The sequence below is a fragment of the Schistocerca serialis genome, chromosome 7 (genome assembly GCF_023864345.2).
Source record: "Schistocerca serialis cubense isolate TAMUIC-IGC-003099 chromosome 7, iqSchSeri2.2, whole genome shotgun sequence".
Taxonomy (NCBI): Eukaryota; Metazoa; Arthropoda; class Insecta; order Orthoptera; family Acrididae; genus Schistocerca; species Schistocerca serialis.
Genome location: NC_064644.1, coordinates 453,941,008 through 453,953,354, shown reverse-complemented (window position 1 = coordinate 453,953,354; position 12,347 = coordinate 453,941,008). Strand labels below are relative to the sequence as shown.

The window sequence follows — 12,347 nt, the reverse complement described above, 5'->3', positions numbered from 1 at the left end:
CACAGATCAATCGAGAAAACAGGAAGAAGTTGTGTGGAACTATGAAAAATATAAGCAAAATATGCAAACTGAATAGTCCATGCGCAAGATAGGCAACTTCAAGGAGAGAGTGAACTCAGGAGCGCCGTGGTCCCGTGGTTAGCATGAGCAGCTGCGGACCGAGAGGTCCTTGGTTCAAGTCTTCCATCGAGTGAAAAGTTTACTTTCTTTATTTTCACAAAGTTATGAACTGTCCGTTCGTTCATTGACATCTCTGTTCACTGTAATAAGTTTAGTGTCTGTGTTTTGTGACCGCACTGCAAAACCATGCGATTAGTAGATGAAAGGATGTGCCTTGCCAATGGGAACCGAAAACATTTGATCGCAAGGTCATAGGTCAACCGATTGCTCCATAGGAAAACATGTCTGATATATTCTATACGACACTCGTGACGGCATGTGCGTCACATGACAGGAATATGTTGTCGACCCACCTAACTTGAACACTTGGCGAATGGGTAGAAAGATTCTTCTACCTTGCCCAATTTAGGTTTTCTTGTGGATGTGATAATCACTCCCAAAAAAGTGATTAAAACATAAAGAGTTTGTCACATAACCTGCAACAAATGTGTGTGTGAAATCTTATGGGACTTAACTGCTAAGGTCATCAGTCCCTAAGCTTACACACTACTTAACCTAAATTATCCTAAGGACAAACACACACAACCATGCCCGAGGGGGGCCTCGAACCTCTGCCAGGATCAGCCGCACAGTCCATGACTGCAGCGCCATAGACCGCCGGCTAATCCCGCGCGGCAAACTGCAACAAATGAATGCACAGTTTCACAGTCTCACAGTTTTCCCTGTGCTCTGTCAAAACGTATGTTTTTAACATTTTCAAATTTTTCCGTGTGTAGACTGTCAAATCCTGCATATGTCCAAGCTAATCTGAACATGTCCTGGAATTTTGGAGAGCAAAGTTGATTATCTGTGAGTGCCTGAACTTTGATAATTGTCTGAAAATAAAAAATTAAAATTTTCACTCGAGGGAAGACTTGAACCGAGGACCTCTCGTTCCGCAGCTGCTCACGCTAACCACGGGACCACGGCACTCCTGAGCTCACATTCTCCTTGATGTTGCCTATCTTGCACATGGACTACTCAATTTGCATATTTTGCTTATTTTTTTCATAGTTCCACACAACTTCCTGTTTTCTCAATTTATCTGTGTTCAGTTTCTCAAGGCCTATCCACTGTGCCTACTTATAACTAAATCTGAGGGGGGTGCGATGGGGAGGTTTCCTTGTTAGACGTAAAGTATTGATTGCACAAAAGAGAGCAGTGAGAATAATTAGTGGTGGTCACCCAAGGACATCATGTAGGCACCTTTTCAAAGAGTTAGGTATTGTAACTGCACCATTAGACAGGGTGTATACGACCCAGGACAACTGGGAAATCCGGGAAAAACCCGGGATATTTTGGGAATTTTTCATTGTTTTAGTTTTCAGTTAAATTTTTGTAATTTTGACTGGTGAGAACCGATGCTCTAACAAAGAATACTACTGTATCCCACTACTGCAGAATAATACTTCAACAATAAAACATAAATGAGAGAAAAAATGAAAATAACTTAAATTGCAAAGGAAATGCACCATATACAACAACGACATACAGTGCTCATGTAAGCATCTGCCAACATCAAAATGTGTCAAATGGTTTTATATTAGATTCGTTTCAGCAGTTACGAGCGGGCTCATGCACATTCGCAGTTGAGTCGCATTTGAGTAGTGGATTCTCCCGCTTCTGGCTACAGGGATGTGGCTGTTGGCTGTGCAAGCAGTCGCGGCTAGATGCTACCGGGAAAAGGGGGTACCAAATTCATATTCTTGAGTATAAAAACTTGTTTCACAAAGTGCCTAGCATTCAGCGCAATCTTGTCTATCGATTATTCAAATGATATTAATATAATAGAGGGAAACATTCCACGTGGGAAAAATGTATCAAAAAACAAAGATGATGTGACTTACCAAACGAAAGCGCTGGCAGGTCGAAAAAAACACAAATAAACACAAACATACACACAAAATTCAGGCTTTCGCAACAAACTGTTGCCTCATCAGGAAACAGGTAAGGAGAGGGAAAGGCGAAAGGATGTGGGTTTTAAGGGAGAGGGTAAGGAGTCATTCCAATCCCGGGAGCGGAAAGACTTACCTTAGGGGGAAAAAAGGACGGGTATACACCGCACACACACACATATACATATCTCCGCTAATTTCAATTTGCCGCCACTAATACCTCACCTGTCTTTCAACAACATCTTTGCCTCTTTACTTCCATCTCGACTGACATCTCTGCCCAAACTCTTTGCCTTTACAAATGTCTGCTTGTGTCTGTGTATGTGTGGATGGATATGTGTGTGTGTGCGAGTGTATACCCGTCCTTTTTTCCCCCTAAGGTAAGTCTTTCCGCTCCCGGGGTTGGAATGACTCCTTACCCTCTCCCTTAAAACCCACATCCTTTCGTCTTTCCCTCTCCTTCCCTCTTTCCTGATGAGGCAACAGTTTGTTGCGAAAGCCTGAATTTTGTGTGTATGTTTGTGTTTGTTTGTGTCTTTCGACCTGCCAGCGCTTTCGTTTGGTAAGTCACATCATCTTTGTTTTTTGATAGATTATTCATATGATTTTGAAATGCTTCCCTGTTGATTTTTGAACAAATTTTAAGTTAATTTCTGAATGAATCATAAGTTGACTTTTGGATGCATGCATAATGTATGTGATGTTTGTCAGGAGAATCCTCATCGCATCTAGAAATTAACTTTCCGCGGACAAAAGGGGATGGGGCTGTACGAGCTGAGGGAGTAAAGCCGAATGGATGAATGCCAATCGCTGTCTGAATATGTGGTTGATTGGGTTTGCGAATGATCAGCATTGTTGTAATTACTAGTGAAATCCATAGATTCAGACTACCAGAGTCGATGGAAATAAACGACTGACAGGAATAACAGGTGAGAAATATTACGTATTATCTTCTCGGTGTATCCAAGAAAATGAAATTTTGACAGAAAATTTTCGGCCAGATCGCTACAGTAGTAAGGATCAGTAGTACAGTCCCCGGCTAGCAGCCGCTTAAGTTCTACTCTGGAAGTAACACGGAAAACGTGTTGTTTGAACACATAATAACGCCTAACTGGAAAATAATCGCGGGATAACTAAACCTATGATTCTGGCAGGGTTAGTGAAGTTAAGAGGCGAACAAATTTTGACAATGGCAGCAATAGCTACAGAATTGGTGATGACAAGATTGTTAGAACGAGGAAGGAGAAGAAACGTGACATCACACAAAGAAGAATAAGACGATTCCAAATTTATATAAAAATTTCGTAATACTACTTTTCGATCTCATGCTTGAGAAGCTGGTGCGTATGAATGAAATGTGAAACTATTTCCTAACATAAAGCTTTTTGCTTGTAGTAGGCCTAATAGGCATTTGTTAGTGGTACTTCATGGATTAAATTCTGTCGTGTTATAAAAATGGCCATTTGTGCCAGAACATTCTCGTTTATTTGGTGTGTTACAAAATTGCTACCACATTAGAGAGCCCTATTTTGTTTTATCTAGTAGATAGTGACGAAATAGGCGAAATCAAATTGAGAAACCACATCAGTCTTGGGTATTATTTGTATTAACAGCTTTTTCAGTATTAGATAATGACATTTCAATTTTTCAAAAACGTTTGATGAATTTTGATGAGGTAATAGATTCGTTTGTAGAAAGGAAAGCATGCCATGTAAAGCTGTAGCAAGGTTGGAGAGAAAAAAAAGCTAGGACCTAAAATTTGAAGAAATGTGTAATTTCTTGCTTATCTCTTGTCAGTATTGGTTTTATATATCCTATATTCAATTTTATGCCACACAAAACAGCAAGTTATTAACTAATAGGCCATAAAGAGTTCAATTTTCTGAAGAGTTCTTGGTCTCTTGATTACAAATAATCCCATCCGCTATTAATTGCAAGATTTTTTTTAAAGAGGGGCGGTCTGTCAAACTGGCCGACTGGGAGAAGGAGAGGCACCACAGGACATTTCAATTTCCACTCTCCTGAATATAGTTTGGACGTGCGGTAGAAAAATGCTTTATGAAGAGGCGTGGCACTGCACTTTGGCATATTTAAGACCAAATAATATGTCTTGCATTTCCTTGAATACATATGTTTTAGTTTCAGACTTTTCAGAAAGATGTGCTCTACAAGATGAACATATTTTGAAAATTTGATTTTTTTTAGTTTTGACCCGGTTCGCAAATGTCATAGATCCGGGGCTGATGCACAGAGCGTCTGAGTTAGGGGTAGTCTCCACATGACCCGTGTTTACATTTAGTGATTTTGCTGTTTCCCCATCATTTACTCTCACGTCAAATGAAAGCAAAATGGATATCTGTGGCCGGGAGCTATCTAGTGAATTAAAACACATTCACATAATTACGGAAGGTTAAAATATGTCATTAGTTTCAGATTTTATTTTATTTCCACCTTTCTGACAGCCAAGCATTAATCGCCTTGCAGAACAATGAAGTTATTTTTGTCTGTTTGATAAAGAAACTTGACTTTTGTTAACCTGATCCACAGAGGCAGTCAATGTATTTGAAATGAAATGTTTAATTCCACAGTACTCGCTAGTTTCAACTGTTTGCTGCATTTCAGGTGCACGTTTTCATTTTCTAGCATGTGTGGCATTATGCCACAATAAAGAACCAAACATGATATAATAGAGTACTGGTGCTCCAAGAAAATTTACATCCCCAAAACAACATTGAAAAGCTTAATATCAGCTCGAGGTCTACTTCATTGAGAATCTGGACATACGAATTTCCACTTTAAGTATGCACTTTGAATGTGCACGTTTTAATATGGTTCACAAAATTCTGATACTTTTGCAGTATCCTCTGATGTCTTGTTTCTTTTATGACATAATGTATGATCTTTCAATGTTTTATACGTACGTACATATGGGCTTCGTACGTCATGATAGCTACCCAAGTGTGGTGTCGCCTGTTATCTGTGCTTTCTGGCAACTGCTGAAACGAACCTATTTATAACAGGTCGCAGGAAAATATTGTGAATAGTGGTTTGAAAAGTGTTACTTTCAAAGTAAATATCCTCTTACGTAAGTTGAACTATGTGCAAGAATGTACCATGAATTTATTAAATCACAGAGCGTTTGACTCTCATTGATGACGAGCCATTTAGAAGAATATCGAACCCTAAAGATCAGACATTGATGTCATTACTAAACATTTTACTGGCTCATTGTATGATATATCTTAAAGTGTAACACGTGCATAAAAGATCAACAGTATATGCGAAAGCTTAGCTTCTCTTGCAGCTTGAGAACAATATTATGCGAAAGCTTAGCTTCTCTTGCAGCTTGAGAACAATATTATATGTGAAAGCTTTGCTTTTCTTGTAGCAACACTATGTATATTAATTTAAACTATTAACTTTCTCTGTTTGTGTGTTCGTGCTACTTAACAGTGATGTTGCTGTTGGCTGACTACATTACGTGTCCTATGCTCTGAATATCCGCTGTTATCGGCTGGCGAGATCACATGACATGAGCTACGAACGGCTTACAAAAGCGCATCAAAGTTTCTTTTTCTAAAGTGCCGGGAAATTGTACACCCGTGTATAAAACCATAACCATTCAAAGGATTGATAGGGAAAATACACTGTCACCCAGGAGGAAGTGTATTTTTAACTGGTAAATCCGGGAAGTTTTTTTCCTTGTCCACATATACACCCTGTTAGAGTACATATATTTGTTAATGATATTCATTACAAATAATCCATCTCAATTCGCGAAGAACAGTGATGTTCATACGTACAACACTAGAGGGAAAAATTACCTTTCCTATCCGTCATCGAAGCTGTCAGTTGCTCAAAAAGGAGTACATTAGTCACCAAGAAAAATCTTTGATCATTTGCCCAACAACATAAAGTGTCTGGCAGGTAGCAGATCAAGTTTTAAATCTAGCTTAAAATCATTTCTTTTGGACAACTCCTTCTACTCCGTGGACGAGTTTCTGTTTCAGAAATAGAAAAAAAAGTACTTCTAAATGTAGTTGCATGTGTAGAACTAAAAATTTCAGTAATATTAATATTAGCACTATTCATGTGTGTATATATATCTTGTAATCTGACTTGTTCCACGCCTTATCGATAAAATAATTGGGAAAATGATGTACGGAACATGACATAACTAAAACTAAAACTGCATTGTTATTTACTAGACCCTTATGTCACTCTGTAATTTCACCAATTTTCTAAGTTGAGTGTTCTCTTTCATATCTTTAACTAGATTTGAACATCATTGGGATAATGCGCATTTTAGGATTGAAACCTTGTACTATAAAGGAGGATGGGTGACAAGTACTTGCAAGCTTCTACTGTCCCTCTAGCTTAAGCACTGAGCATGAATATAGTGTGTGTGTGTGTGTGTGTGTGTGTGTGTGTGTGTGTGTGTGTGTGTGTGTGTGCATGCGTGCGTTCGTGTGTCGTCCTTTGGTAGAAACTTCCTTTGTAACTTTCCCCAACGTAACATATTCCTCTATTAGTTATGAAAGCTAGGTAGTGTGTCCCTTATTTATGAGTGTTTTTAGTGTCTAGTGGCTGCAGTATATGTTTTGCCTGCAGTATACATTTTTGCCTCCTTAAGGTAAGTAATAGCCAGCAGTTCTGTCTCATGATGTATTAGAAATTTGAGCTTAGGCATTTTATCTCTTTATTTGCATATTGTATCTCATATTTTTACATTTGTCTGTATCACTGACTACTGCACAATAAATTGTCACAAAGTTAAGTAAATTAATCCATTTGCATATAAACTAATTTCACTTGAAAATATTTTTACAGGATGCCTTGAGTCAAAGAGTGCGTAATGTGTTGACGTACAAAGCTCATAATTGGTTAAAATCACATAAAATAAAAGCCTTCTACACACACATTGATGAAGTGAAGTTTGAAGAGGGAGCAAAAGCTTTACTGCAATCTTCTGGAGTTGGGAAGCTGAAACCCAACATCCTATTGATGGGTTATAAGGCTGATTGGACAGAATGTGATAGAAATGAACTAGTGATGTATTTTAATGTGATACAGTAAGTTTTAATTAAACCTAGATCTCGTTAATGGAACATGGAATGCTGCTAATGCAATATGACTCAATAAAAACTCTCTGGGTGCAGTTGTAGATCAAGTGTCAACTATGGCTATTATTTTTCAGCAAGGCACTGGACATGTACATTGCAGTAGCCATACTACGACTACAGGGTGGCTTAGATTACTCAAAAGTGGTAGCTGATGAAGAGGATTTGTTGAAGATGGCCAATGGTGTAAATTCAGAGAAAGGAGTATCGATAGTGCGTCAGAATTCCCAAGAAAGTCTTCCTCGAAATCAGTCTTTCCCTCAGATTTCACAAGGTTGGTTCATATTTTATGTGGGTTTTCTGAAATATATGTTTTCAAACGTTTTTGAATGTTTGTCATTATGGAATATTATTTACTTTATAATTATTTGAATAAAATTTCTATTTTTTTTTCTTTTTACATGATTATTCCAAAAAATATCACTATTTTTAGTTTTCCTTCTATAGTATCTTTGTAGTGTTTCAGATAATGAGTGTGCTGAAAATTTAAAAGTAGTTATTTCATTTACCAAAAAAATTATAAGATGTTAGTGAAATTTAATATGTTATGTTGTTTTTTTCCTCCTTGATTCCGTTTCAATGAAATGAAGATCTGTACAAATTTATCAGTGTAGGAATTCGTCAGATAACAAAGTCAAGGGGTAAGTTACAGAGATGTTAGTGTTGTTTTGCACACTTCCAAAAACAGTTCGGTGTATATACACGCTTCTGTGCATGCCCTGCAGCCTCTTCCTTGCAAAATGTATACCATAGAGTGTAGTTCCAAAATGTTTAGCACAGTTCACAAATGCTTCGTTTTTGCTTATCATAGCCTCAAGCTAAGGCTATTGGTTATTTCTACGAATGTAGCATAGTGGGCTTAATAATATCTTGAGTGCTGCGCTATCTTCCTGATAATTATTGTGTAAATGAGGTACAGAGATCTCCTTTCTAATAATCATGAGTGAAATAACAGTAATACCTAACTTAATGCAGTAAAGTTTATAGTATCAGTACTGTGTAAACTGTTATGCACAAGATATTAAATCTTTCATGTTTTGAACGTGGGGAGCAAATAGTAACTGATTTTCAATTTTTCATATGATGTGATATGTCTGGATATGGTAGTTTGATTTCAGTGTTAGTACCTGGCATAAACTAACATTAAAAATGTATTGAATAAACCTACTTGCTGATGAAAGGCTAATTAGCAATTATTTTTGGTCTTAAGCTCCAAGTTGTATGTAAATGGAATTACTTTGTTGTTGAAGTTTGAGAGTGTGAAATGCATATTTGAATAAAAATGAAAATCCTTATGGGAAGGTTGGGCTTAGGTGTCAGATAACTGAAAGCCCAACTAAAATTCATGTTGTATAAGGAAGAAGGAAGGAATCTATGAAGTAAAAGGCATCCAAAAGAATTGAAGATCAAAGATAAATTAGTATGTAATGCATCAGCTTCAGTTCAGAGATGATGGAAGGTAGCAATATAGCAAGAAGTAAAGGTTAGACAAAGACATGGGAGGGAGAGGGAGAGAGAGAGAGAGAGAGAGAGAGAGAGAGAGAGCTGCTTCTCTGTGGAAAAAGAATATATAAGAAAAAGAAGTAGGTTATGTCCCAAAAATTGTCATAGAGGAAGGAATTTTTGGGATCGGGGGAGCGAGTTATTGTAACAGAAGTTAAGTGTAGCAATAATGGGAGGACATATGTTAGAGAGTAAGCTTCCATCTCTGGAGTTAATGGAGACTAGTGCTAGTTGGGAATATCCAAATGGCCAAGGATCCAAAAGACACATTACATCAAAGGCAGGCTCACATGTGGAACTGATCAGATTGTTTATTAGCTACCATACAATAACTACATAAACTTTTATGCAGTGTATGATCACCAACAGACAGTTAGAAATCGTAAGTGAACACATAATCATTGTCCACCACATATATGATCGATAACGAGCTCTGTGGCATTGCCCAAGAGATCTGAGGGCTTGATTTACGCTACAGGCCATTTGGATCATCTACCCAATCATCTACCCAACATTACTTTCCCAGTAGTCTTTACAGAAGAACATGCCCTCTAATACGAGGGTTGGAACTTTAATGGTGGCAACTATTTATTTACAGCTTGTACAAAATGGATACGTGTTTCAGAGTTTTACTGACCATCAAAGTAGTCACCAACATTGAGTATAACCCATTGCCAGCAATGTGGAAGTCATAGGATATTCTTAGCAGTGCCAGTTGTGTTGACAGTTCGAGCGGCGTGGTCTGTTGCCTGATGAATTAGTAGCAGTTCTGAAGCAAATGCCATGAAGTCAGGCAGTAGACCATGCCACTCGAACTGTGAACACAATTGGCACTGCTAAGAGTATCCTAAGACTTCCACATCACTGGCAGAGTGTTATACACAATGCTGGTGACTACTTTGAATGTCAGTAAAACTTTGAAACATGTATCTATTTTGTATGAACTGTAAATAAATAGTTGCCACTATTAAAGTTCCAACCCTCGTATATACTCTCATCCTTTAACCCTCCAATATTTACTATGTGCTAACTTATCTCCCTCCCTCCATGCTGTTTGTTGGAATTGTACCTTGGTTTGATTTTATTATTTATTGTTTTTTCACCTAGGAGATATCCTTTAACCCTCCAATATTTACTATGTGCTAACTTATCCCATGCTGTTTGTTGGAATTTTACCTTGGTTTGATTTTATTATTTATTGTTTTTTCACCTAGGAGATACTACTTTTACTACCCTTTACTTTTCCCTCCATTTTTTCCATCTCCTTTTTCTCACTATGTTTGTCTCATTTCCTGGTATTTTGCTCTTAATTTCCTGTACTTTGTATTATTCTTCCACTTCTCATTTTTACTTCTGACTCAATCCTTTTCTTCTGTTGTCTCTGAAGAGAAGATGATTTAGCATGTACTAATGACCTCCAGATTTCTGTGAAAACCTTTGCTTCATCTTTTCCTTCTCTTATTTTTATACAAGGTAGCTCCTTCTTAGATTATATTAGAATGACTTTCCCTGCCCCACCACTTTCCCTATACACCTAGGTATCACCCAACTGATTATTTTGCCCTCCCCCTCCATCCCCTCGCTCATCTCAAGAATTAACTGATAGTTTCAAAGGCTAGTTTTGTTGTTATGTGTTTCTGTTTGGAACACTGTGAGCTGTGATTCCTGATATTGTATCTTGACCATCTTCAAGACCTGAATTTGGTATTTGTTTGTTTGTGTTTTAGCCCACATGACTCATTATGAATTAGACAATTAACTGTATAAATTGAAAACAGGTACCACAGGCAGAAGATTCTCGGGTTATTTTAAAGATAATGTACATAATGCTAGTTCTTCTCTGTGCTTTATTGTGGTACTAGCCTTTTCCACATGGTATCACACACATATGCATTCGACAAATATGTTGCACACATTTCCTCTCCCTCACCCCTCTCTCTGTCCACCTATTCCTCTTTCACCCTCTCTCTCTGTCCATATCCTCCTCCATCTTTCTTTGACCATCTTCTCTTTCTCCTCTCTCAGACCATCTCCTCCACCCACTTTATGTCCATATCCTTGTGGCCCCCTCCCCCTAAACCTCCTCCCCACTTCACCATTTTCATCTCCTACTGCCCCCTCTCCCCATTCATCTCCTCCTGCTGCTCACTGTAACCATCCCCTCTTCCCCCTCTCTATACCAATCTCCTCCTCCCTCTCCCTAACCATCTACTCCTCCCACCTTCTTTGTCTCCTCTCCTGCTCCATCTGTGTGTCCATCCCCTCATGCCCCCTTTCTCAGGACATCCCCTACTATTCCCTTCCTCACTGTCCACCCACTCCCACTCCCCTCCCTCTGCCCAGTCCCTCCTCTATCTTTGAACATTCCCCTGGTTGTGTCCATTGTAGTATGTAGCCCTGTGCATAACAGGCCAGTGAGCAGACTGATATTACTCAAATGCAACACACCTATCATGGAGGACCACCTAACATCAGGGGCTTGAAACGCTTTTTTAAATGATTTTTTTTATTTTTTCCCCTGCTGCGTATGCTGGTTGATACAGCAGGCCAATACAGTTCCCAGACAATATGCTTTTTGCTGGGCAGCCTTTATGGCATGGGCTGAAAAAACAACATTTTTGGCCATGGCTGCACTACTATTAGAGTTATGATAGTCATTAAATTTGTGAATCAAATTTGGATGAAATTGATTTAGAGATTTGGGTGGAGATACTAGATGCACATACGTACAGATAGCTTCACACACACACACACACACACACACACACACACACACACACACACACCCTAGAATTTTCCCCACACATATCTCCTCGTCCCACCTTTGTGTCTGCCTCTTCCTCCTCCCATTTCTCACCCTCCTACCCACATCTGCCCATCTTTTCCTCCCCGCTCTCTCTGGCTCTTCATCTCCTCCTGCCCCATCACTCTGTCCACCTCTTCCTCCCCTCTCCTTGTATATACCCCTCCAACCTGGTCTCTCTGTCCATCTTATCCTCCCTTTCTCTCACTGTACATCCCTCCTCTCCTGCTCTCTGTCCATCACCACCCTCCCCCCATCTGTCCTCTTCATCCTCCCCCCTCTATCACTTCCCACCTCCCTGTTTAGCTGTTCACCTGCGCACATGTAGCCCCTGAAAGGCATTCTGGTACTGCCCACACAATCCACGTGTCATGCTGGGCAGCCTACATGTCAGGTATAGAACACACTTTTTTGCCCTATCTCCTGTTCTAAGGGAGATAGGAGGCACTAACCCCTACAGTGCTGATTCAATGTAGCAAGCCGTTCGTATGTGTCCACATCCCATTCTTACTCCTCTCTGTGTCCACCTCATCCTGCTCCTTCTGTGTCCACCTCTTACTCCCACATCTATCTGGCCATCTCCTCTTTCCTCTTCACTCTGTACATCTTCTCCTCTCCCCTCTGTGTATATGACATACTCCTCCTCCTCCTCTCTCTATCCGTTTTCTCCTCTCATCTCTCCCTTTCCATCCCCTCTCTTCCCCTCTCTACATCCATCTCCTCCCCCCCCCCCCCTCTCTCTCTATCCATCTTCTCCAGCACGCATCTCTGTCCATCTCTTCCTTTTGCTTTCTCCCCGTGTGTCTCCTCCCCCCTCCCCAAGTGTCCATCACCTCCTACCCCATCTCCTTATTCATCTTCCCCTTC

The 12,347-nt window shown here is 39.5% G+C and overlaps 1 protein-coding gene across 1 annotated transcript in view; it reads left to right on the top strand.

Annotated features, from left to right (window-relative positions):
- Window positions 1-12,347, top strand: part of LOC126412107 (bumetanide-sensitive sodium-(potassium)-chloride cotransporter) — a 598,521-nt gene that overhangs the window by 533,022 nt on the left and 53,152 nt on the right. Inside the window, exons 12-13 of the mRNA XM_050081538.1 lie at window positions 6,885-7,126; window positions 7,252-7,448. Coding sequence (XP_049937495.1) covers window positions 6,885-7,126; window positions 7,252-7,448 — 439 coding nt within the window. The remainder of the gene's footprint in view (window positions 1-6,884; window positions 7,127-7,251; window positions 7,449-12,347) is intronic.